This window comes from Sapajus apella, unplaced genomic scaffold (genome assembly GCF_009761245.1).
Source record: "Sapajus apella isolate SASKATOON/1434 unplaced genomic scaffold, GSC_monkey_1.0 scaffold73, whole genome shotgun sequence".
NCBI lineage: Eukaryota > Metazoa > Chordata > Mammalia > Primates > Cebidae > Sapajus > Sapajus apella.
In genome coordinates this window covers 5,255,398-5,278,780 of record NW_022437013.1, presented here as the reverse complement: position 1 = coordinate 5,278,780, position 23,383 = coordinate 5,255,398, and the positions used below count along the sequence as shown (strand labels likewise).

Genomic DNA, 23,383 nt, shown 5'->3' with positions numbered 1-23,383 from the left:
GCAGCCAAGGGCATGTATTCCTTAATGTGCCTTTATGCTTGTACTTTTATTAAAATATGCCATGAGTGTAGCCACAGCCATTTCTAGTTGTCTGTGTTTTGCCACTAGGTGGCAGTAGTCACATCTTTTAGGAGATTAAGATAAACAATTAATATTGGATATTAATTTTTATTTTTATTAATAAAAATAATGATTGAATTAATAATTGTCATAATTGAGGTGCTATGGAATAAGAGTGTGGGTAAAGTCCATGAGGCCCCTGGATTTTGGGCTGTGTGATTGGGTGGAATAGTCATTAACTGAGAGGGGTCACAGAAGGAAGGAGAATGTTTTAGAGAGTGTCTTAGTCTTTTGGGGCTGCTACAACAAAAATGCCATCAACTGAGTGGCTTATAAACAATAGAAATCTATTGCTCACAGTTCTGGAGGCTGGGAAGTCCAGATCAATGTACCAGAAGACTCAGTGTCTGGTAAGGGCCTGTTCCTCATAGGTGGGGTCTTCTCACTGTGTTCTCACATGTGAAGGGGAAAAACAGGCTTCCTTGGGTGTCTTTTCTAAGGGCACTAATCTCATTCATGAGGGATACACCCTCATGACCTATTCACCTCCTAAAGTCTCCACCTCTTAATACCATGACATTGGCCATTAGGTTTCAACATGAATCTGAGGAGGGGAACATAAACATTCAGACCATAGCAGAGAGGAAGATAATTTATTTTTAGTTTGAGGTGCTTCTAGGATATCTAGGTTGAGATGCCCAGGAAGCATTAGGATAAAATATTCTGGAGCTGTTCAAGGGAGTCTGGACTAGACACTGACTTCGGTATCATTGGTTATAGAAGTAGTAGATGCAAGCATTGGGATGAATGAGTTAGTCCAGGGTAACTATATAGGTAGGGAGAAAATAGGGCTTAAAAAAAAGCCTTGGGGAACATCAACCTGCAAACTGTAGACAGAAGAAGAGTATAAGTAGATTGCAGGAAAGGTCAGAGTGATAGAAGGAGAGGATGGTTGTCCTGAAAACTAAGGCAGTAGAAATTTTCCCCAAAGTAGTATTAGCCAAGCCATGTTTTATCTAGGAGGTACAGTAAAATCAGGCCCTCGGAGAAGTGGGAATCAGAAGGAAGAAGTTAAGGGCATTGAGGAAGGAGAGGTTAAGGGCATTATGGAGCCAAGGGAGGGCGTTTGTCCTCCTCCCTTCTCCCCCTGCCTTTCTCTCCTTTTTTCCTCCTTTTCTCCTTCTCTCTGCCCCAGGGCTGACCATGTTCAAATGCTAAGTTGAAGCTCAGTAGAGCTAAGGAGCATTGAAGGTAGCAGGGAGAAAGGGGAGTGGATGAATGACCAGTTGATGACAACTGCTGAGAATGACAGGGGTTTGGTGGTGGATTGAGAAGAGTAATGACAAGAGGAATAAGTCCTGTGAGAAGTGGAAGAAGGAGATACGCCTAGACTCTCTCAACACTGTCCAATAGAAGTCTCTGTGATGATGAAAATATCCCATATCTGTTTTATTCCATATGGTAGCCACTAGCTATATGTGGCTTTTGAGCAGTTCAAATGTGCCTAGGGGGACTGAGGAGTTGGATTTCTCATTTGATTTTAAGGTTAATTAGTTTGAATTGAAATTTATTGATTGAGATGGAGTCTCACCCTGTCACCCAGCCTGGAGTGTGATGGCATGATCTTGGCTCACTGCAACCTCGACCTCCCAGGTTCAGGTGATTCTCCTGCCTTAGCCTCCTGAGCAGCTGGGACTACAGGCACACACCAACACTCCTGGCTAATTTTTTATATTTTTAGTAGAGATGGGGTTTCACCATGTTGGCCAGGCTGGTCTCGAACTCCTGACCTGAAGTGATCAACCCACCTTGGCCTTCCAAAGTGCTGGGATTACAGGCATGAGCAACCTTGCCTGATCTGAACTGAAATTTAAATAGGCATGTGTGGTTAGTGGCTATTACATTGGACAACGTAGTTCTAGAGGGTTGGTGACTGGCACTGTGGGACCCTCCTAAAACAGGAATCCATGCATTTTTCTGGCACTGGTTTGTACGACTATCCATACATTTGGGATTCAGTAGCCTAAGTGGAGGAGAGGACATCTGGCTGGAGGGATCCATTCAGTGTTGAGGCTTTGTACGTAGGATCAGTATTATTGAAGATGTAGAAAGTAAGGGATGTTTGGGGGGGTCCTGGACAGTTTTGGTAAACCTACAATGCACCATATTGCTTTCGGGTTTCTGACCAAGGACAGGTCGCCCAAGGAGCAATAGAAGAATGGGAGACAGAGTAGCACTTTATTATTAACTGAGCAGGTACCTGGTACCTTTAATGCAGGGTTTCTCTGGCAGGCTGAATGAGAGCTTGCAGCTTTGGTCTCAACATCTAGATGAATTTCCCACTCTGTACCTAGAGAATCTAAGGTGGCTAGATGTGTAGTGCAAGTCTGCCCGCCTTGCTTTCCACCCTATCAAAGGCACTGAGAAGCTAGAGTAGAGAAGAAGGTGAAGAGGACTGGCTATGCAAAGAGACAGCAGGTTCTGCTGAGATGTGCACGATGAGATACACATGCTGTTCATTACAAAGCTAGACTACCTGGTTTCAAATCCTGGTTCTCTTCCTTACTAGCTGTGTGATTTTAGCCAAGTTCCCTTACCTTTTCCATGCTTCAGTTTTCTCATCTGTAAAATAAAAATAACATTATTTCCTCATATGGTTGTAATGAGCATTAAATGGCTTAATGTATTAATATATAAAGGACTTATAACATGTAGTGGTGGTATGTAAGTTGTTTGCTATTATTAGTATGGTTTCAGCTTGCCAATATACTGTGGCAAGTATATTGCCTACTAATAAAGTATACTGTCTACTAACCTAATAAAATGTGGTTTGAGCAGTTTCTTAGGTTCTCACCTTTAGTAAATCACCCTTTGGGGATGATGTAGTAAGGGGATAGGTAGATGTGTGGGGAGAGAGAGATGAAGAGTTTTCTTTCCCACTAGGGAGTTGAGGGTGCTGGTGTCAGAGTTCAAGGCCATGGGGTCCAAGCTGTTGTGGAAGAAAGGCTAGAAGAGAGCTGGGGAACAAGGAGGAATTCTATGGAGGGAGGTAAGTGGCATGAAGGGATCACAGGTGACAAGGAGGTCTGGGGCACGTGCATAGTAGGAATAGGATATGAAAGCTGAACTGTCAAGAGATTGTGGTCAGGTGATCCCAGCAGAGGCAGGGTGGTTCAGAGTGATGACGGAAAGGCAGGTTGTGGTTAGTGTGATAGAGCAAACCTGTAGACTTGAGGAGGTTCAGGAGGCCATGAGGTTATGGTATTGGAAGAGGTGCCTGCATGGATGTTAAAATCACCCAGAATGCCATCAGGAAAAGGTATAATGTATAAAGGAAGATGGTAAGCTAAGTGACACTGATCTGAGATGAATCCAGTGACCTGGAGGCCAAGAACAAGTGACAGTGACAAAGAGGAGGAACTGAATCTCGAAAGAGAACAAGGGAAGAGTAAACATCTAGAAGCAATAATGGAGGGTTAGAGGAATTGTCAGCTTCCCTTCCCTCACAAAAAAATTGCTGCAGAAATAGAAGGATTAAAAAAGAACTGCCTTCTCAGAGCTGTTAGTGGAAGAAATCACATCCTCAGCAGACAGCCAGGATTCCTTAGGGTGAAGAGGTGAAAGGGACATTCTGGGAAAAGGTGGTAGGTGTAGAGGGAAGGGTTGAGCATAAACATCCCTGGCCAGTGGTGGTGGTGGGCTTTCAGAGGTTCTAGTGCGATGGTTGGGAGGAAGTCAGCCACAAGGTGGCTAGGGGAAAATGCCCACACAGATTTAGGACCACAGTTTGGTCCCACCTACAGGGCTGGTGACACAACTCAGGAGTTCCCCTCTGAGAACTCCCCTTTCTTCATCCTCGCGATGTGTTTTGTGATTGATTGGTTGTGGTTGTTTTCATTTAGGCAGCAGTTCTTAACCTGGGGTTCACAAATAGGATTTTAAGGGATTCATTAACTTGAATGGGGGGAAAGTCACATCTTTATTTTCACTGACATCTAGCAGAAATGTAGCACATGAACGCAGGCGACAACCATCAGTGGTCTTATCCCTACCTGTGTCTTTGTTGTCAGTATCGAATCACAGATGACTTCCTATCATGTTACAGTCATAGTGGCCATCCCAGGACAGGGTTTATGCTCTGATTTGAAAGTGATGTTAGTTATTAGGCCTGCTGCTAGAACTTGTGATTAAATGTATTTATAAGGAAACATAATTAGTATATTACAGAATTTTAAAAATTTTTGGTAACTGTCTTAATATAATTGAATTCCTTTGTAATCCTTTGCCTTTTATTTTATGCATTTCAAACATTGTTCTGAGAAGGAGTCCTTTGGTATCCTGAGTCTACCAGGGTGGTGGTTGCCGGAATTGGTTGGGGTGGGTGGCGGGGGGGTGGTTCCCAGCTTCAAGGCTGTTGGGAAATCCCTTTGTGTTTCACTAGAGGGAGCTCTTGTTTCAGAATTGGTGAGCAGTAACCTTCTCAGGCTTGACACCCAGTAATAAGGTTGTTTTGTTTGTTTGCTTTTTGTTTTGAGACAGAGTCTTGCTCTGTCACCCAGGCTAGAGTACAGTGGTGTGATCTTGGCTCACTCCAACCTCCACCTCCTAGGTTCAAGGGATTCTTGTGTGTCAGCCTCCTGAGTAGCTAGGATTACAGGTGTGCATCACCATGCCCGGCTAATTGTGATTTTAGTAGAGATGGGGTTTCACCGTGTTCTCAAGGCTGGTCTTGACTCCCAAAGTGCCGGGATTACAGATATGAGCCACGATGCCTGGCCGAGAAGGTTGTTTTGAGATACAGGCAATTCAGATGTCCTGGGGGACATTTCAGGAAACTGGGGTTAAGAACCTCAGCGTTGTTTGTTCTCGGTAAGCCACCTCTCCCTTGAGTGGGCTTTCAGCTCATCTTCTGGAGGATGAGAATTGGACCTCCTGTGCTAGTTTCTCGGACCAGTTAAAGCGGAAGCACTTTGGCCAATGGTAGCTCAGAAACTGGCCCCAGGGTCATGCTGACCTCAGTATCCAGGTTGAGTTTCCTGTTTCTCCTCCATACCAGTGAGCCCATGCCCCCTCCCATCTAGCTAGTGTTAGGTTGTTGGAGAAGTTCCCCTCTTCCATGAGGCTTCACTGTTCCACTATAGTGGTCGGGTAAGGGCAAGTTAACGTATAGGAACTCTGGTAAATCCTGAAGGCTCCTAAAGGGTTAGTGAATGAGGGAGGAACTGAGGGATTTGAGAGATTGGCCAAGGGCTGAGCCTGGTTTAATAGGTGGGTAGGTGAGTTTCTGAAGGCCACTGGGTTGTCCTTGCTGAGGAAGAAGTGATTGGTGCTCAAGAGTCCTTTGTGGGAGCAAATGGTTAAGTCAAGTGTTTTCCGCCTTAATTTTGTCACCTTCCAGGAGGCACTGCTCCTCACACTTAGCCAACTCTGGCCCCTTCACTGGCATCTTTTCCCAGGTCTCTTGGTTCATCTTCCAGCTCCATGATTCCCCCACGTCAGTGTTTCTCCTATATTGTTGGAGGACCCAAACATCAGGATCACCCCGAAGCACTTGTTACTAAAGTGTCTAGAGATTCCAGGGCCCCCTCAGACTCCCTGGATTCAACTCTGTGGGGCAGGGCCCAGGAAGCTGCATTTTACACAACTTTCCTAGGACAGTTGTTCTCAAAGTGTGGTCCCTGGACTAGCAGTATCTGCCTAACCAATGAACCTGTTATTAATGAAAATTCCCAGATTCCAGATTCCAGGCCTAATTAGAAAACTCTGAACAAACTCTAATTAGAAACTCTGAAGTAGCAAGCTGGATTTTAAGAAGCCCTCCTGGAGATTCTGCTTTTGACCCACACTCAAGTTGGAGAGCCACTGCCCTAGCGGCTTCTGATACAGAACGAAGTTGAAACCTCATTGCCTCAGATGATCCAAGCATTGGCTCCCCCTTGCTTAGAGCTCACCAAAGACCCAGCTACAGTCACACAGCAGCTTGGTAGTTGAAGATGGGACCTGGTTCTTTGAACTTCAGTGCATATTCTGCTAGGTCAGGTCCACCTGTTGCATTCTCTGCCACTTCAGGGTCCTTACCCTGTGTACTACTGTCAGGGGGCTGGCTCTCTGATCCTAGATGAAGGTGGGTCTTTAAGTTGCCTTAGCCACAGACTGGGTGGCCAGTGAGCCCAAACTAGGCTCTTTGAGGGTGAAGCATGGCCTCGGTATGGGAAGTTGACAAGATAGGATAGGGGGTTGATAAGATAGACCTTAGGATGGGAGGTTGACAAGATAGACCTTCCATGTCAACAGCTAACCCAGGACATCCTCCACTTCCAGGTGTAGTAAACAGAATAGAGGATAGGTTATTTTGGTCAAATGCCTGGATGAGGGGAAATCTGACTTGAGCCTACACTCAGTGGCTAATAATGGGGAATCAAATATTCATGATAATCTTGAGGTTGTGCCGTGCTGAGATATCTTTTAGGCAGCTACAGCTTACAAAGGCTAAAAATGGATCTATCTCATTTAAAGAGTACCAAAGATGGGATGACCTTGTTGTTAGAAACCAAACTTGTCATTCTCTTTCCTATCCCCAAACCTGCACTTTCTCCAATGTTCCCCATCCTTTTCAGTGATACTGTCACCTACTTGTTATCCAGGCCAAAACTCTAAAGCTAATAATTGGTTCTATACTCTTACCCCTACCCCCATCCAATCAATGACCACATCTTATTAATTTCACCTCCTGATCATTTCTCAAATTTATTTCCATGACTCCAACTTTAGTTCGGGTCAGATCATCCCTAACTTTGTTTATTGCAACAGCTACTTCACTGATCTCCCTGCCTCTAGTCTCACCCTGTTTCATTCTAAGGGCACATAGGATGAGGCTTGAGAATTGGTCATTGGACTTAGCAATGAAAAAGTCATTTGTGACCTTGATGGGAGCTGTTTTGGTGGAGGGAGGAAAGCCTGACAAGAGTGAGTTGAAGAGAAAACAGTAAGAGAGAAGAATTATAGATAGGGAATATACCAGTGCTGCCCAATAAAAACCTGTGAGGCACATATGTAATTTCCAATGTTCCAGTAGTTGCATTAAAAACACGTAAGGGAAATAGGTGAAATTAATTTTAATAATAGATCTTAACCCAGTATATCCAGTATTTTATCATTCCAATATAATCAATATAAAAATTATTACCAGAATATTTTGCTGGATTTCCTTTGAAATCCAGTGCATATTTTATATTAACAGCACATCTCAGTTCAAACTAACCACATTTCAAGTGCCCACCAGCTACATGTGCCTAGTAACTACCATATTGGACAGCACTGGCATAGACAATTATTTCAAGGAATTTAGCTGTAAAGTGAAGCGGAAGAGTGAGGTAATAGCCGGAAGGGGAAGTGAGGTCAAGTGTTGACTTTTTGGTTTTATAATGGGAGCTATTACAGTACTTTTCGTTTATACACTAATGTACTTAATCCAGTAGAGAGGAAGAAATTGTTGACTTAAGATGAGGAAACAGCAACTGGACTGATACAGTTGAGTAGGTGAGAGGGGATGGAATCTGGATGCAAGTGGAAATGCTGGCCTTGGCTAGGACACAGGGAAGTTCATCTGTGGTGATGGGAAGCCAGGGGAGTGAAGGCAGAGCATATTGGGCACTGATGCAGATAGATGGTTAAATGTGATTGTGGGAGGCTGTGGAAGTTTTTCTTTGATTCTTCTTTTTCTCCATGAAGTGGGAAGCAAGGTTAATATCTGAGAGTGACAATGGGATGGAAGTATTAAAGATTTGAGAAGAGAGAAAATATTAAATTGTGGCCAGGAGCGTGACAGAGTGAACGGACTGGGGAAATACAGTATGATTGCCTGGCAACATGAAAGATGCACTTGAGGTTTGTGATCACAGATTTGAAATGAGAACAGTCAGCGCTGTTGTTTTTCTCCAGTACATTCAGCTGTGAGGGGCAAGCAAGGTAGAGGAAGAGCTTTGGATTCAACCATTTTCTTTCCAGCTGAGTACAATAATGAGAGGACTAATGGAGTCGAAGGTGTATGTAAGGGATAATTAGAATCACGGGCCATGGAACTTAAGGACAGAAAAGGGAGCTGTGAGGGACAGTAAAAAGATGGTGGGACCAATGGATCGCAGACTCCAGTGGGGTCAAAGAAGTGTTGGGGTCATATTTATCAGGAGTGAGCTCGAAAGATAGAAGTGGTGGTTGAAGTGGGAATGCTTGACTTGGAGATTAGGGAGGCAACATAGATATACATAACTATAAGGTCTCAGGCACAACCATGACAATGAGTGGCTGAGGTGGGGTAGAGGGCAGGGTCATTGAGAAGAAGAAGCCAAGGAACTGACAGACCAGGATGCTGGAAGGTTCATCTAGATGCATGTTGAAATTATCAAGAAATCTGATGGGTGGTAGTGAGTCAGGTACTAATGTCTTCAAGGAATGAGGGCCATGGCCCATGTATCTGTAGATGACTGTGAAAGGGAAGGATAGCTGGTGGTACAGTATGGTAGTGGTGGGATTTTAGGGAGAAGGGAGGGCTACTCGTCTGGGAACTGAAATGAAAAGAAAGAAGTTATCCATTCTACCTACATGGGCCAAAGGAGAAAAATCAGTCACTACTTTAGAGGGCCACAGATGAAGCAGGCAAGGAGAGGTAGATTGGCTAAGAACAAAAGGGTGAAGGGAACATTCAGAGAAGAGATTGAGAATATAGGGAATTGAACTAATGATTTATCTGTGATTTTTGCCTATCCTATTCTCTTTTCCTGGACTTTCCTTTCTTACCTTGTACACGTAGAAAACTCTTCATCCTCTTTCATCATCCAGCTCCTGCATTGCTACTTTCCTGAAACTGCTATTGCAAAGATGACTAACTAGTGATCCGCATGTTGCCAAGCCCAGTGGAAGTGATTGTCTTTACTGTACCCCTATAGAAAAGTGTCTTCCCAATGGAATTTTCTGTGGTGATGGGAGTACTCTATCTTTGCACTGTCCAATATGGTGGCCATTAGGCACATGTGACTGCTGAGTACATGAAATGCGGCTGATGTGACTGAGAAACCAAAGTTTTAATTCTGCTTGATTTTAATTCATTTACATGTAATTAGCCACATGTAGCAAGTGGCTACCTTATTTATTGGTCAGAGAAAGTAATAGAGCACTTAACATTATTGATCCTTTCCTTCTTGGAACTTGATATTCTCTTGACTTCCAGCACACCTCTCTCCTAGTTTTAGGATTGCCTCTTTAATTTTGTCTTTAATCTTGACTTCTTATGGATCTTTCTCCTTCTTCTAGCCACTTAACTGTTGCTGTTTTCCAGGCTTCCTCCTTGATCGTTTTCTTTTCTTGTTTTTTTGAGACAGAGTCTTGCTCTGTTGCCAGGCTGGAGTGCAGTGGTGCAATCCCGGCTCACTGCGACCTCCGCCTCCTGGGTTCAAGCAATTCTTCCACCTCAGCCTCCTGAGTAGCTGGGACCACAGGCACGTGCCACCACACCTGGCTAATTTGTGTATTTTTACTAGAGATGGGGTTTCACCATGTTGGCCAGCATGGTCTCGATCTCTTGACCTCGTGATTTGCCCACCTCAGCCTCCCAAAGTGTTGGGATTACAGGCGTGAGCCACCGTGCCCGGCCCTTCTTGATCTTTTTATTGCATTTTGTGGACTCTTTCTCGTTGATCATATCCATACCCCAAGCCCTATTTCCAGGCCATCTCCCTCTCCTGAGTGCTAGACCTGAAACAGTCTATTGGGGACATCTGCTGGTGTAATGGATTGGCATTCAGTGCTGTCATGCCCCAACCTGAGCTTATCTCTTCCCTAAGTTACCTCCTCTCAGTTACTGAAGCAATAGTCCTGGAAGTCACTCTAGATGTCTCCTTCCTGTCTGACAAATCGCCAAGTCCTCTATGCCACTGCAATAGCATTTGAACCTGTCTTCAGTCTTGTCCCTGTCCAGTCTATTGTCCACACTGCTGCCAGAGCAGTCTAGGTAGCTGAAACATAAATTTGACCTTTTTATTCTCCTTGTTAAAACCTTTCAGTGGCTTTTCATTGTGTATAAGATAAAGGCCAAGTTCCCGGCATGGCAAACAAGGCTCTTCATGACCCAGCCTCACCTGCCTGTTCTTCCAGCTTCATCTCCTGACATGTGTCCTTTCTCACAAAGTTCTCTGCTTTCTAGTAACACAGAACTGCTTGTAATTTCACACAAATGGCATGCTATTTCATGTCTTCACACGTTTTCTCAGGCTATAACTTCTGCCTGGAGTGTACCCTCCTTCCTTCAAGGCCCTGACCCAACCCCTTCTGGTTCTGCAAAACTCACCTCAACTGTCATCCTCTCCAACTGCTTTTCTTCAGTCTCCCTGTTACTTACTGCACTTACTATACCATTGCATCATTCACTTGTAAACCACAGGTAGTTCTCAAGTGCAGGGACTATCTTTGCCTCCTTCTTTCCACTGCCTGGCATAGAGTCTCACTCCCAGTGTGGACTCTATAGCTGTTGAGTGAATGGGTACCATGAATAAGTGAGCAAGTTGAAGGAAGCAGGAAGAAGATTGAAGAATGGGATGCCACCCTGCCCAGTCTCATCTCCTTGGTATAAGTCCTTCATGGGTGGGATTATAGGATGAAAAAAGGGGCCCCTGGGAGGCCTATGGGGATCAGTCTTGACAGCTGGCGGTGCAATTGACTTCTTTCCCAGGACTCATAAAACTTGCTTCTGGCAGAAATCAATTTTAGAAAAAGCTATTATCTCGGTTTCCCCCTACCTTTACAGCTGGCATGCTTCTCTCTTCCTGAGATATAAGATGCTAGCAAAAAATGCCACAGATTTTCTTAAAGTAGAAAAAAGTTTTGTATGTTTAATTTTTTGAAAGTGCTTTAGTTTCTATTTTCCTTTAGAAGAAAACTGATTTTTCACTGGGATTTTCCCACAGGCCACATGCAGGTATATAGAAAAGAGAATGATGTGTGTTTGCATACAATTTGCATATATCTGTGTAGACTGGATCATCTAGTCTCAGAGTACTTTCTTTTTTTTCTTTATTTTTTCAAAGAAATTGAATACTTGATCAACTTTTGAATGAAAAGAATCAACAACAGTGAAAGGCAGTGCCATAGTGGAAGTCATCCTTCATAGAGAAGATTACCTCTTTAGAAGATTCCCCCATCCTCTTCCAGTCTTTTATAAGATTTTAGATGGTTGTGGTCACCATGATAAAAAACAGCAGCAGCCATCTGCATGCCAGGATAGCTGTCGTATATGCTTTTATGTCTCTCTTATTTTACTCACCAGCCCTTAGAAGTAGATGTCACTCTCAGTCTACCAACAGGAAAACAGACTTAGAGAGGCAGCACAGTTTGCCCAAGGTCACTCCTATGGGTGGTGGCAGAGCTGTGATTCAAACCCAAGACTGGCTATCTGGCCCCAAGGTCTTTGTTTTTAAACTCCTAAGCTGTGTTTTCTATCATTTGTGTATTGATTGATGTTTTGAGTTTTCTCCTTGACAATACTAGCCATAGATAGATATGTAGTTTGTCTGGCTGTCATTTGAATGGTAGTGGATTCTGTTGCACAATGTTGAGGTACCAACATTGTGTTTATGTAACTGTCTTTCTACTGGGTTTGTTTCCAGTTTCTCAATATTAAAGATAGTGCAGGTGTAAATATCTTCACGCAAATAAGGTGGTTTGTTGGAATTTTTAGGTATTTGATAGTGGTCTCCAAAGTAGTAATTTTGAGCCAAAGGGTTATCATTTTATGATTCTCCAGAAAGTCTATACCAGTAATTCACCCAAGCAGTGGTTATTTTTGGAGTGCCCACTGTGTACCAGGTGCTGGACATGAAGAGGTAATTCAGAAACAGCCCCTCTCTCAGAGAACTAAGTCTGGTGTGGGATAGATGATGCTATACAGAATGAATGTTACTAAAGTGGGGGTTGGGGCAAGGGGCAGTGAGAGCACTGAGAAACGTGTCCTCTGGTAGTATCTGTGAGTGTTCCTTTCCCTCTGCAGCACAGGGCAAGACAGGGGAGGAGCATGATGACTGCAGGGCTTCCCCGGCTGAAGCCTTGTCCCGGCTTTCCCCAGGGCTGGCTGCAGAGCTGCCTCCTGGCTGAGGACACCCCCTCCACACACACACACACACACACTTGCTTTGCTGACACTGCCACCTGGCTCACAGGGCGCGTCCCTGCTGCGCAGTTACCACTAGGGGGCGCCGAGCAGAAAGGATGGAGGGAGGGGACACCCGCGACAACAGACTGGGGGCTCCAGCAGTGGGAGGAGTAGCAGCCTAAACACCTGTCAGTCTGCCAGGTCCTCTCTTTCCGTGTAGGCCGGCCGCAGCCAGGGTGACAACATGCTGCCCAGTCCACACTCATTCGGCAGACAGGAATGTGTGCATGCCCTAAAGGCATAGCTCAGTGCATTTTCACACACCAAGTACCGTGCTAGACGCTAGGAATGCGGAAGCAGCCTGACATGGTCCTTGACCCTGAGATGCACTTGGTCTAGTGGGTCAGACAGACAAAGGAAGAGACAGACAGTCCAACTTGGTGTGCTGGAGGTCTTCACAAGTGGCAACAGGAGCATTGAACTCCCTATTGAGTCCCCTGGCGGTGTGTGAGAGTGCGTTTTTTCAGTGCTTCCCTGTTGACTTTGACTGTGACATTGCCCATATTCCAGGCTGGAATTTCTCCATCTATAAAATGGAGGGAATGATATCCATGTTTGCAAAGGTCCTTCAGACTCAGATGTGCCATGAGCCTAGAGCAAACCTGAGTTTCTCCCACAGAAGAGCACCCACCCTTGGTCCCCACTTTAGTCGCTGAAGAAAGCCTCCTTTCTCATCTCCCTTCCACATGCTCTCCTTAGATGATTTTCCCTGGCATTCTGCCTCTGGCCTTTTCCTTCTCTCTTAATACATATGTTCCCATGACTTCAGTTACTACTGTGTGCTGATGACACCTACATCAACATGCTTGCCACCATCCTCTTCACTGAGTTTGTGACTCATAATAATGAAAATAATCAGCATTTGCTAAATCCCAGATATAATACTGTAATTACGGTATATTATCTCATCTTTCCAGCAATATTGTGAATTGGGCAGTGCCACCCATTTTATAGGTGAGTAGAATTGAGTTCAAGAGATGCTGAGACTTTCGCCAGACCCCAAAGTTGATAAGTGATGGGACCAGGATTTACAAACTTCTACCTGTTGGAGCTTCACTGCCCATGCTTTCATCCATCACACTATATCCTGGAGTATAGGCAGCTGCCACAGACCTCAATTTCGTGTCTAAACTTGGCCTCGTTGTCTTCCTTCTGTTCAAATCTGCCTTTTCATCTCTTCTCCATTGCAATAAATGGCACCATCAACCCAGTGATAGCCAAGCCAGAACCCTGGGAGTCTTCCAGGATTCTTCCTCTCCCTTACCAACCCCTATCTCCCTAACAATCTTCTCCAATCTTCATCTACATCATGGTGATTTTTACCCCTCTCTCCTCCAAGCTTGCTACTGTTGCCTTCCAAAGCCATTCATCCTGTTCTCTCTTTGGGCCCCTGCAGCAGTCTTCTTACCGGCCTTCCTGCCTTGACTCTGTCTGCTTCGGTCCATCCCCTGTACACCAGCCAGGGCAATCTTTTGCAAACACACATGTGATCACCTCACCTTCCTACTTCAAAACTTCCACCGCTTTCTGTGACTCCATAGCAGAGCTCAAAGCTGGCCACCCATGGGCTGAAATCCATACAGAAGACATGTTTTGTTTGGTCCATTGAGTGTTCTTGAAACATTTTGAATTAGTCGTCAACATTGGAAAATCAGGAAATTTCACATAAAAATTAATGTATATTGGCCTCTCTTGCAAAATTGAAAAAAACAAAAACAAAAACTGGTAACTCTGGGTCCACATCCCTTCAGGACAGTGACTGGACGGAGCCGAGTAGTGGTTGCCCTCGTTAAAAGGGGTGTGGGCTTTTCAGTTTGACAGTCTCCAGCATCTCCCAGCATCTCTTAGGCCCCGGTCACACTCCTGCTTCCAATTATCTACCTGAGAGTTGGGGCATTTGAGCTCATGATCCTGGTGCATAGGACGAAGCCCAAAGCCCTCAGCATGGCTTCTAGTGTCCTATGTGTCCCAGCCTGGAGCAAACCAGCCCTGCCAACCTTTGAGTCTAGTACCTGCTACTGCCCCATCACACTCTCCCCTGTGGCCCCATGGAACTCTTATCCATAGTTCTCTGAATTGCCCTGCTCTTATCTGCCTCCATGCAGGCCTGTACTTTGGAATTCCTAGGCCCCTCCTTACGTCCTGTTTGTCCTGGATTTTGCACTACTGCTCGCTCTACCAAGAAACATTCTTCATCCCCCTGGCTGAGTTTTGTTTTCCCATAACAGGTGGCACAGAGCTCAGTCATCCCACCAGCTGCACTGTGTTGTAGTTGTTGACTGTGAGTCTGCGATTGCAGGGAGCCTGCCTTATCTTCCTATCCTCAAAGCTTTGCACAGGACTTGGAATACTCAAGGTGCCTCATAACTGTTGAATGAATGGATAAATCAGCGAAATACTGACTTGGGAAAATAATAGTCTAGGATGTGATGTCACCCCTAATTGCTTGGGGTGGGGGTTCTAGGTCCCTTTCATTCTTGAGCACCCTCTCCGAGTCCGAACCCAGAGAGATACCTACAACATCCTATAAAGCATGCCGCCGTTCTCCAAGCTCTAGAATATATTCAGGCCTACTGGGATGGTACTTTTTAGCAATGATAGAGGGAAAATACATCATTTTTCATAGCCCTGGGGGAAAGTTGGCAGATTCTTCAGTTATTTGAATAATAACGATGATAATGCCAGCATCTAACACTCGCTGAGCACTTACATTGTACCAGACCCTGAACTAAGAGCTCTCAATGTAGTTTTATTTATTCCTCCACCACTAAGAAGTAGGTAGGACTATTGTCCCCATTTTATAGGCAAGTAAATTGAGATATAAGGATTTTAAACAACTTTTCACATAGCACATAAGCGGTAGAGTCGAGATTTGAACTCAAATCTAACTTCAGAGTTGACATTCTCAACCACTACACCATACTTCCTCAATGACATTTCTCTTTAGAAACATGAGGAAATAATTGTGGGAATGAAGGCTATACATGTTATATATAACATGTATATATCTATACATGTTATATGTAACATATATACATGTTATATATGACGTTATATATAACGTGTGTATATATATATATACTATGTACAGTAAGATTGCAAATATTAATTTAAAAAAGAAAGAAAAAATCCTGAGGCATAGAGAAAATGGCCAAAAAGACAAACTCATGTGAAATTTTTCTTTAATGAATACATACCACTTTTATGATTAAAAAAAAGTCCTCCCTTTGTAATGACCCCAGAAACAGAGGGCAGGAAGGGGCTGGTTCGAGTACCCAGCTAATCAGTAGGGCTGTCTCTTGAGTAGTTGCCACTGATCAGTAGAAGGAACAGTCATCAGACAGCAGCTATGACCTCACTACCTGCACTCTCATGGTGCAAAGGAGAAGTGAGTCACTATACCTGCCATTTCACCATCTCCCTTCTTCCTCCAGGTGCTTACACTCCAGAGCCCCTCAGCAGTTTCCGGTGGGCTCTTCTCTCAACTGGCCTCATGTTCTTTTATCACTTCAGCGTCTTGCAGATCCTCGGCCTGGTAAGTTTGGTTATATCCCCTTCTATCCCCTCTGTTTGCAGTTCTTCATAAATCTTGATAATCCTGGTTGGCGCTGGCGTATCACTTTGTTTTGAAAATACAAGATGCTAAAGGCCAGGATGTCAGATTGTTGTGTCTGGGTTGCTGATTTATGATTCACATCCTTGGCCTCTCCAAAGAGTTTTCTGAGTCTTTTAGTAATGACTGTTTCTTTCATCCCTGGGGAGGCAAGGATGCCTTTCGCTCATGGCCACTTGGGTCAGAAACAGTGAGCTGCAGCTGGAAAGTGGTTTGCTGTGGAACCCATGGGGAGGCAGGACCCTAACCCTGGCCCTGGGCCTGGGGGAGTCTTCTGACCTTGGATCCATCCTGGGCCCATTCATAGGCCTTGAAGCCTGGGCTCTTCTCTGAGTTTCAGATCCAGTAGAAGTTCGGTGTTGGGGAAATCCTGTGGCATTCTGGGGTGTTTAGAACTTCCTGGAGCATGAAGAGTGGTTGGACTCAGTAGCTGAGTTATCCAGATCCCAAAATTGCTGAATACAAGAGTGTATATCAGTGGCAAAATGAGTAGGAAGAGCTCAGGGCTGGGGCTGGGGGTCAGGAGACCCAAGTTCAAGTCCTGGTTCTGCCACTGCTCTAAATGAGTCACCTCACCCTTGAGGGCAGAGAGTTCTCCACCTCTCTGTGACATGGTATAAAAGCCCCAACTTCCCTGAGAGGTGGTGAGGACATGTTTTTCATGTGAACAGGCTTGAAGGGCTTTGGAAGGCAGCTGCCACACCTGTCCTTGGGACAGGTGTGGCATGTCCGGTTTTGTGTGTAAGCGGCAATAATGGAGCATTAGCGATGTGGAGCCTTGTGTGACCTAGCATGACTAGGGCGTATGACCGATGTCCCCAACACCTTTGTAGAAGCAGTCACTTTCTCTTCCTCATTCTGGTGTATGGCGCTGCTCTGGTTTGCTGGGGGCTTAGTCTGAGCTCCTTGCCAAAATGTGATGCTTCCTGTGCTCTCAGAAGGAAGCTGTTTGATGTTCACACCCTTACCGCTCGCTGCTCTCCACTGGGATCCCTGATTCCAGAGGCATCAGTGTGCTCATGCCACCCTACATACCATGCTTAGGCCATGCCTCCTACAAGGAGGGCTCCCCTCACCCCATTCCTCAGCATAACCCCCCCATCCATCTTTCATGAGTCCATTCAGGTACCACTTCTGTCATGAAATCTTCTCTGAGGACTCAGCCCCCATATTGTATGCTCCTCAGACCTCCTCATGGAGTATAAAATTGGGTGAACCCTGTCTGGTTTGAGGTCAGATGTAGTAAACCTTTGACCACCCACACTTGATTGATTGCCAATTACGTGGAGGCAGGGATCACGCTGTGGGCTGTACTTTTAGCCTATAACACCTCTCTGGGGACTAGGCACATAGTAGATGTTCAGGAATGGCAACAGGCTCTGGGCCCAAACAGAAAGCAAGGCTGTAAGTGAAACTGAACAGCTTTTCCACAGGACAGCCCTTCCCCATCACCTCCAGAGGGCTCTAGCCTTGACTCACTCAGAAAACCAAGGGGAGAGAAGAAATCCCTTTATAAACAGGTGGGGATTGGTCAATCCCTCCTTGTCTAGTCCCCCATTAGGTAGAGATGGCTGAACTGGCAGAAGCCAGAGAAAGCCTAAGGATGGTGAACGCTTACTCTACCTCCCTTGTCCCTGCAGGTCACCGAAGTGAATTTGAACAACATGCTGTGTCCGGCCATCTCAGACCCATTCTACGGCCCCTGGTATCGCATCTGGGCCTCGGGACACCAGACTCTCATGACCATGACCCACGGGAAGCTGGTCATCCTGTTCTCATACATGGCTGGGCCCTTGTGTAAATATCTGCTGGATTTGCTCCGGCTTCCAGCCAAGAAAATAGACTGAAGGTGCTTGTTTTTTTTTGTTTTGTTTTTGTTTTGTTTTTTTCTCCCTGAGGAAGCAAGTCCCAACTTGACTTGGAGAACACCCAGTTCTTGATGAAATCATGGGAGAGGGCAGTAGGATATGTGGTGTATTTCTTTTTCCTCCTTTCTGTCCCTTTCTTCTACCACTCTTCCTTCCTCAGCTCTTCTCCCTAGGATGTCTCCTTGAGCCTGGCATGTAGTGCTGGGTGTTGGATTTTCCTCCTTCCCTTTGGCTCTTTCTCTCTGCTCCTAGTGGCCTTACATGGGGAGATCGCAGTCAGTGGCTCTTTCACTCTGCTTGTCGGTGCTTTAACAACAGCTGGTTGAGGAGAAAGGGAACAACAAGTAGTAGTTTTTTTTGGCATCAAAGCAATGAGATTGGGTTGCATTTCATTTCTCCACTGCCAGGGATCTCCAGGCTTATGCTGGCATCCCATTTCGTCTCCAGCACAGACCTTACGATAGGGGACTGAGGCCTTGTTTTTATACCAGCGGGAAGCCCAGAGTGGAGGGATTTCCCAGCTCATGGTCAAGACAGAACCAGCCAGATTCTTCTGATTCGTGTCCCATGACTCAAAGCAAGCAGCCAACCAGCCACCAGGATGCTGCCTGGGATGGGAGGGGAGGGCACCACCCAGCCCAAGGGCTAGATTCCATTGAGAGAGTTGGAGATCTATTGCAATGACAAATCCAAAATGAAGAGGGTCAAGATATATACAGTACTAGGCAGCACCCTGTGTAAATTCTGCCTGTGAGAGCCGAGAACTGATGCGCATCCCAATCAGAAGTGAGCATAGAAAACTGTGATTTGAATCATATACTCCATTTTAGGTAAATGTTGATAATAGATACCATTTTAATCTTGAGTGCCCCTTTAATGTGTTCTCTCTCCCTGCCTCACCGCTCCCTCCCTTCCACCCCTACGTGTGCCCCCCACCCCCACCCCCACCCCACCCCACCCCCGCCAGGCAGCTTCAGGGAATAATGAGCTGGAATTGGCTGGTTGGTTGTTTTTTTGAGCTTGGAGAATCCTTGCATCAGGGCCCACTTCTGGAAGACCGTGTAGATCCATTTCTTGGCTTTACAGGGAATGCCAGCATCCTGGGTCCGAGGAGCTATAGCTGTTGCCAGTGTTCTTTCCCTAGGGCCAGATTTCTTCAGCGTAGTCAGACTCAGTGTTGAATTGTTTAATATGGGTGACATCACATCCTCTTCATCCTTTCTACCCCAAAATCCCATGTCTAGGTTGAAAGGGGGCTGCCAAGGAATTAGGTCCTCATGAGCGGAGGTTCAGGTGCTCCACAAAGAGGAGCTTTTGTTGAAGGACTTCAGCTCAGTTATGCACAGACCTCAAGAAGGCAGGCAGTGGCTGGACATTGCTGACTCTGCGTTGACTTCCACTAGGAACAGATTTGCTTAAGAACAGAAAAGATCATTTGGTGACTTTGCCTGATGAGCTTCCCTTCCCCTCTCCCACTCTAGGCAACACAGTTGACCTAGGCCAGTTCAAGTATTTCCAGTTTGACTGTGGTAGACCTACGTTGAGCTTCAGTGCTTCAGTGGTCGTAACTGTAGCAAATGGACCTACAGGAAGCAACCCTGGGAGGGACCGTCCTTCTGCAGAGGCCTGCGGGCATAGAGGCTGTCAGTCCTCAGGGCTTGGGGAGCAGAAGGGGAGAACACCAAGTGCTCTTACTACCCTGAGCTCCTTTTGATGTGTAAGCTTTGTTTTCGGCCCTCTTTGAGGGCAGGGCCAAGCTTTTCTAAGTGCCTCTCACCCTAGGGTTGCCCTTTAGGAGAGGTATCTCTTGAATGGCTGGATTGGCCCTGCCCATTATGAAACTGCTATATGTAGGAATGGCAGATGAGGAAACATACAAGGCCTCAGTGCCCCATGGCCTCTTTACAAAAGGAGAAGTTGGAAGGGGGTTGTGGGAGGAGCCCCTGGGGGCCTAGCCTGTCCTCCACCAGAACTTGGAGTTGCTGCCAGCAGAGGACCTGTGCCTCAGCTGAGGACTAGCTTTGGAATGTCAGGCGGTGTGACTGTGTAGGCCCTCTCCTCGTCCTCGTTTCTGTGGCATGGCACAGGTTGCCCAGTAGCTTGAGCTTGCCCCATGTTGACATGCCTCCACAAGCTTACATTTGCTCTGGCTACAGCTCAGTGCCCCATTCTGGAGGGCACTTTCTGGTGCTTGGAAGGAGAGAAGAAAGCAAAGGCCACATGCCTGGTATGGCCAAGCCAGAGACAGGTCCACCTGTCAGGGGAAGGAAGAAGTGAAGGGGACATGCAGGGCTTTGGGGGCCAGATTGGCTCAGAAACATGTAGGTTGAAAGAACAGAGGTGGCCCAGTCAATAGGTTTCACAGGGAGCCATGGCCTGTATTTGGGGCATTGGGGAGCAGCAGGCATCTGAACTGGTCTGAATCTCACTCTTTTCTTGGGCCAAGCCAACGTGGAGAGAAGGAACCCAACCAGACCCCTGACAACCTGCCTTACAGGGTAGCGCATATATCTGCCCAATGCCAACCCTCTGCTGCTCCAGCTTTGGTACAAGAGTGAGGGAGAAGCTGGCACTTGCCCACCCAGTGGCCAGTGGGCCTGTCTTCCCAGCTCCTCCTCAGGGCTTTGCTGTCAGTGCCAAGCCGGTTCCCCAGCCAGATTTCCATGTGCCATTTGCCAGCGTGTGGGAGCTCTGCGCATGTATGAGGGTGTTTGTAAAAGAGGGCAGTTTACTTTCAAATGGCCTCAGAAAGGGAAAAGAGTGCTCCCTCCAGCCCCCAGGTAGCCTTGACCAGGGATGTGGGCCAAGGAGTACAGTCTGTGGAGCTGGCCAACTTGTGGCATCCACTCGGAATAACAGAGACCCAGTCACGCCTACTTCGGGTCCTCCCAGCCCTCAGTATTTGCTTTTGTTCACCAAAGATGATCTGACCCACCTTCCTCCCAGAGGCACAACAGTAACATATTCCTCTGTCAGCCTGTGAGGGCATGTGGGGTTCTGAAGCCACGGACTCAGTCTCCCCAAGTCAGCAATCTCTTTCTCTGTCTCTCTCCTCGAACTTCATCGCATTTGTAGAAGCTACTTGCAGGGTCGCTGGGCTAACCAGGGCGATCGGCGAACTTTACTGTACAGTACCTCAGTCTAGCTGTCAGATCATCCCTTTTGCTGTAGCCTATGTTGGGGTTTTTATATTTGTGATCATTGGTAATTCAGTGTCTTATGAAGTGGGCACAGCTCCCCACAGAGTGCAAGTTGTCAGCACGTCTCTGTGCACTGGTTGTTGCGCAGGGCAGTACCCTGTGGATGAGCTAGGTGGCTCAGGGGGCAGCAGAAGGGCCCTTTTCCCTGCTCCCTCTGCCACAAATACTTCCCTGGATTTGTAGACGTTGACCCAGAGTCATCTGTCCCCTCCTGAAAAGGATTTTCTTACTGGTTTCGACTGAAGGGGAAGTAGGGGAGGAGGAAAAAAGGACCATGTGTGATGCTCTCAGAGAAGACACTGATGCTGATTATGGAGGGTTTCCTGCAGGTCCTCGTGGGCTCCTGGGCAAGACCCCAGGCTGGGAAGGGGTTCCCCCCACTGACCATCCTGCCTGCTCTGTGCTGGGTAGAGTCAGTGACAGGGAGGCAGCCCTCTTCTTATGTATATAGAGTGAGCTGATTTGGGCTCAGGAAAACCTAGTCACTTGTTGCTCTCTTCTGTGACATTTTTGTACACTGGTTTGCTACTCACGGCAAGAAACAGACAAAACCCCATGAAAAACAAAACAAAACAAAAGCCATTTCAAAAAAAAGCTGTTGTTTTGAAAACTCTTGCTTTCTTTTGGTGTCAATTTTGTGTTTCGTTTTAAAGAATCCTTCATTTATATTGGTGTTACTGTAGTGAAGAGAATATGATAGGCTGATCTGTAATGGTTTCTGCCAGGAGCTTAGCAAATGCCTCTGACCCTCTTCCCCTACCCCTATCCTTCCTCGATTTCCAGCTGGGATTGCTATGCACTGGGCAGACCCCTCACCGTCTCCCCTGAAACCCCACACAGTGGCTGTCTTTAGAACCAGTCTTTGTACTCTCCCTCAACAGCAGCAGGGTAAGGCTGGTTCTTGCGTGCTCTGTGACCCCACCAGTTTGCACACCTCTTGGGGCGTTTTGTAATGTGTTTTCTCTGTTTTGTAAAATCTTTTGATTGTACTGAAATGGTTTCTGCAGTTGCCTTTGGAAATAAATGGTCATTAATTTGTTTACTTAGCATTCTGCATTTTAGTCTCAAGTGTTTCTGTTGCTAGAGATCCTTGAATGAAAAGGAACCCTCACCATGGGACTTACTGCTATGTTTTCTTCATTTACTGTTAATTAGAAGATTTATGAGACCCAGGAGTCCTGGCCTTGCTTCCCAGAACCCTCTCAGAAGGCCCTCTGCTTTGAAAAGAAGACAAAAGGGGCCATTGGCCCTCCGTACTGTGGAAGACCCTCAAAGGACAGCTGGGCTCTCAGCGCAGCTTTGTCCTGGTAGCTGTGTGGCTGGTTGGCCTTGAATTCCCACACATTGCCTACTTCTGCCAGGGACCCATCAGACTATTTGCTCTTAGCAGGGCTTGTCTGCCAGGCCCATTTGCTGGGCTCTCTGGGACCCAAAGCACACTGGGCAAGCCTGGATGACTGAGCTGGAGAAGGCAAACACATTCAGGCCCAGTCAACCCAAATTTCCTGAGGGCCAGCTCTGTACCAGCACTTCTCAGCACAGGCCTGCACCCAGCAGGGGCCGGACCATGAACAAGCTAGCCTACCCTTTGGAAACAGACCTGCTTTTCCAAGGCTACCTGCTGAGCAGCCCATGATGACTGTGATTGTCCCTTTTTACACAGGACAGAGGCCCTATTCAGGCTTTCGCCAGGGCTGCTGTTTCTAGAGGGGACACAGCTAGACAGACCTGGCCGCCACTGCAGGTGCATTTCCTCATTTGCCAGTGGTTGGGCACCCAGGCTATGAATGAGGCAGGGCCCTGCAATCGTGAACTAGATTAGCAGTCTAGAAAAGTCCCTTCTCTTGCTGCCTCACGTTCTTTATCAGCAAAGTAGTAGCTCCAACTGCAGGCCAGACACAGCCAAATCCCTCTCGTTACCTTTTTTTTTTTTTTTTTTCTTTTTTTTTTGAGACAAAGTTTCGCCCTTGTTGCCCAGGCTGGAGTGCAATGGCACGATCTTGGCTCACTGCAACCGCCGTGTCCCAGGTTCAAGCAATTCTCTTGTCTCAGCTTCCCGAGTAGCTGGGATTACAGGCATGCGCCACAACACCTGGCAAATTTTGTATTTTTAGTGGAGACGGGATTTCTCCATGTTGGTCAGGCTGCTCTCAAACTCTTGACCTCAGGTGATCCGCCCACCTCAGCCTCCCAAAGTGCTGGGATTACAGGTGTAAGCCACTGTACCCAGCCTTGTTACCTCTTAGAATCCCCATAAAACTACAGTTATCTGACTGGCAATGCTGTCATTGTTTGGCAGGGAGAAACTGAGAATATGAAGGCTCACTAATAAATGGATGAGCTGAAATTGGAAAGTAGTTTTGTTAGACCCCAGAGCTTACATGCTCTCTACCCTCCACCAGTTTCCTCTACCTTTCCAGTGTGCTGGCATTGCTGGGTAGAC

At 46.4% G+C, this 23,383-nt stretch overlaps 2 protein-coding genes across 15 annotated transcripts in view; both read left to right on the top strand.

Annotated features, from left to right (window-relative positions):
* The window catches only part of TMEM164 (transmembrane protein 164), a 169,117-nt gene extending 150,451 nt beyond the window's left edge, over nucleotides 1-18,666 (top strand). For 13 of the 14 annotated variants that reach the window (XM_032250945.1, XM_032250958.1, XM_032250952.1 and 10 more), the window contains 2 exons: nucleotides 15,694-15,794; nucleotides 17,513-17,832. In XM_032250945.1, the coding sequence (XP_032106836.1) occupies nucleotides 15,694-15,794; nucleotides 17,513-17,719 (308 nt within the window). In that variant the 3' untranslated portion in view covers nucleotides 17,720-17,832. Of the gene's footprint in view, nucleotides 1-15,693; nucleotides 15,795-17,512 lie in introns of all 14 variants that reach the window. The other variant, XM_032250949.1, reaches the window with a different exon arrangement.
* A 34-nt stretch (nucleotides 18,667-18,700) lies between these two features.
* Nucleotides 18,701-22,108, top strand: LOC116531923. Its single transcript, XM_032250959.1, has one exon. It carries the CDS (start codon nucleotides 20,259-20,261, stop codon nucleotides 20,721-20,723), a length of 465 nt encoding a protein of 154 aa, XP_032106850.1. The 5' UTR covers nucleotides 18,701-20,258; the 3' UTR covers nucleotides 20,724-22,108.
* Nucleotides 22,109-23,383: the final 1,275 nt, after the last annotated feature.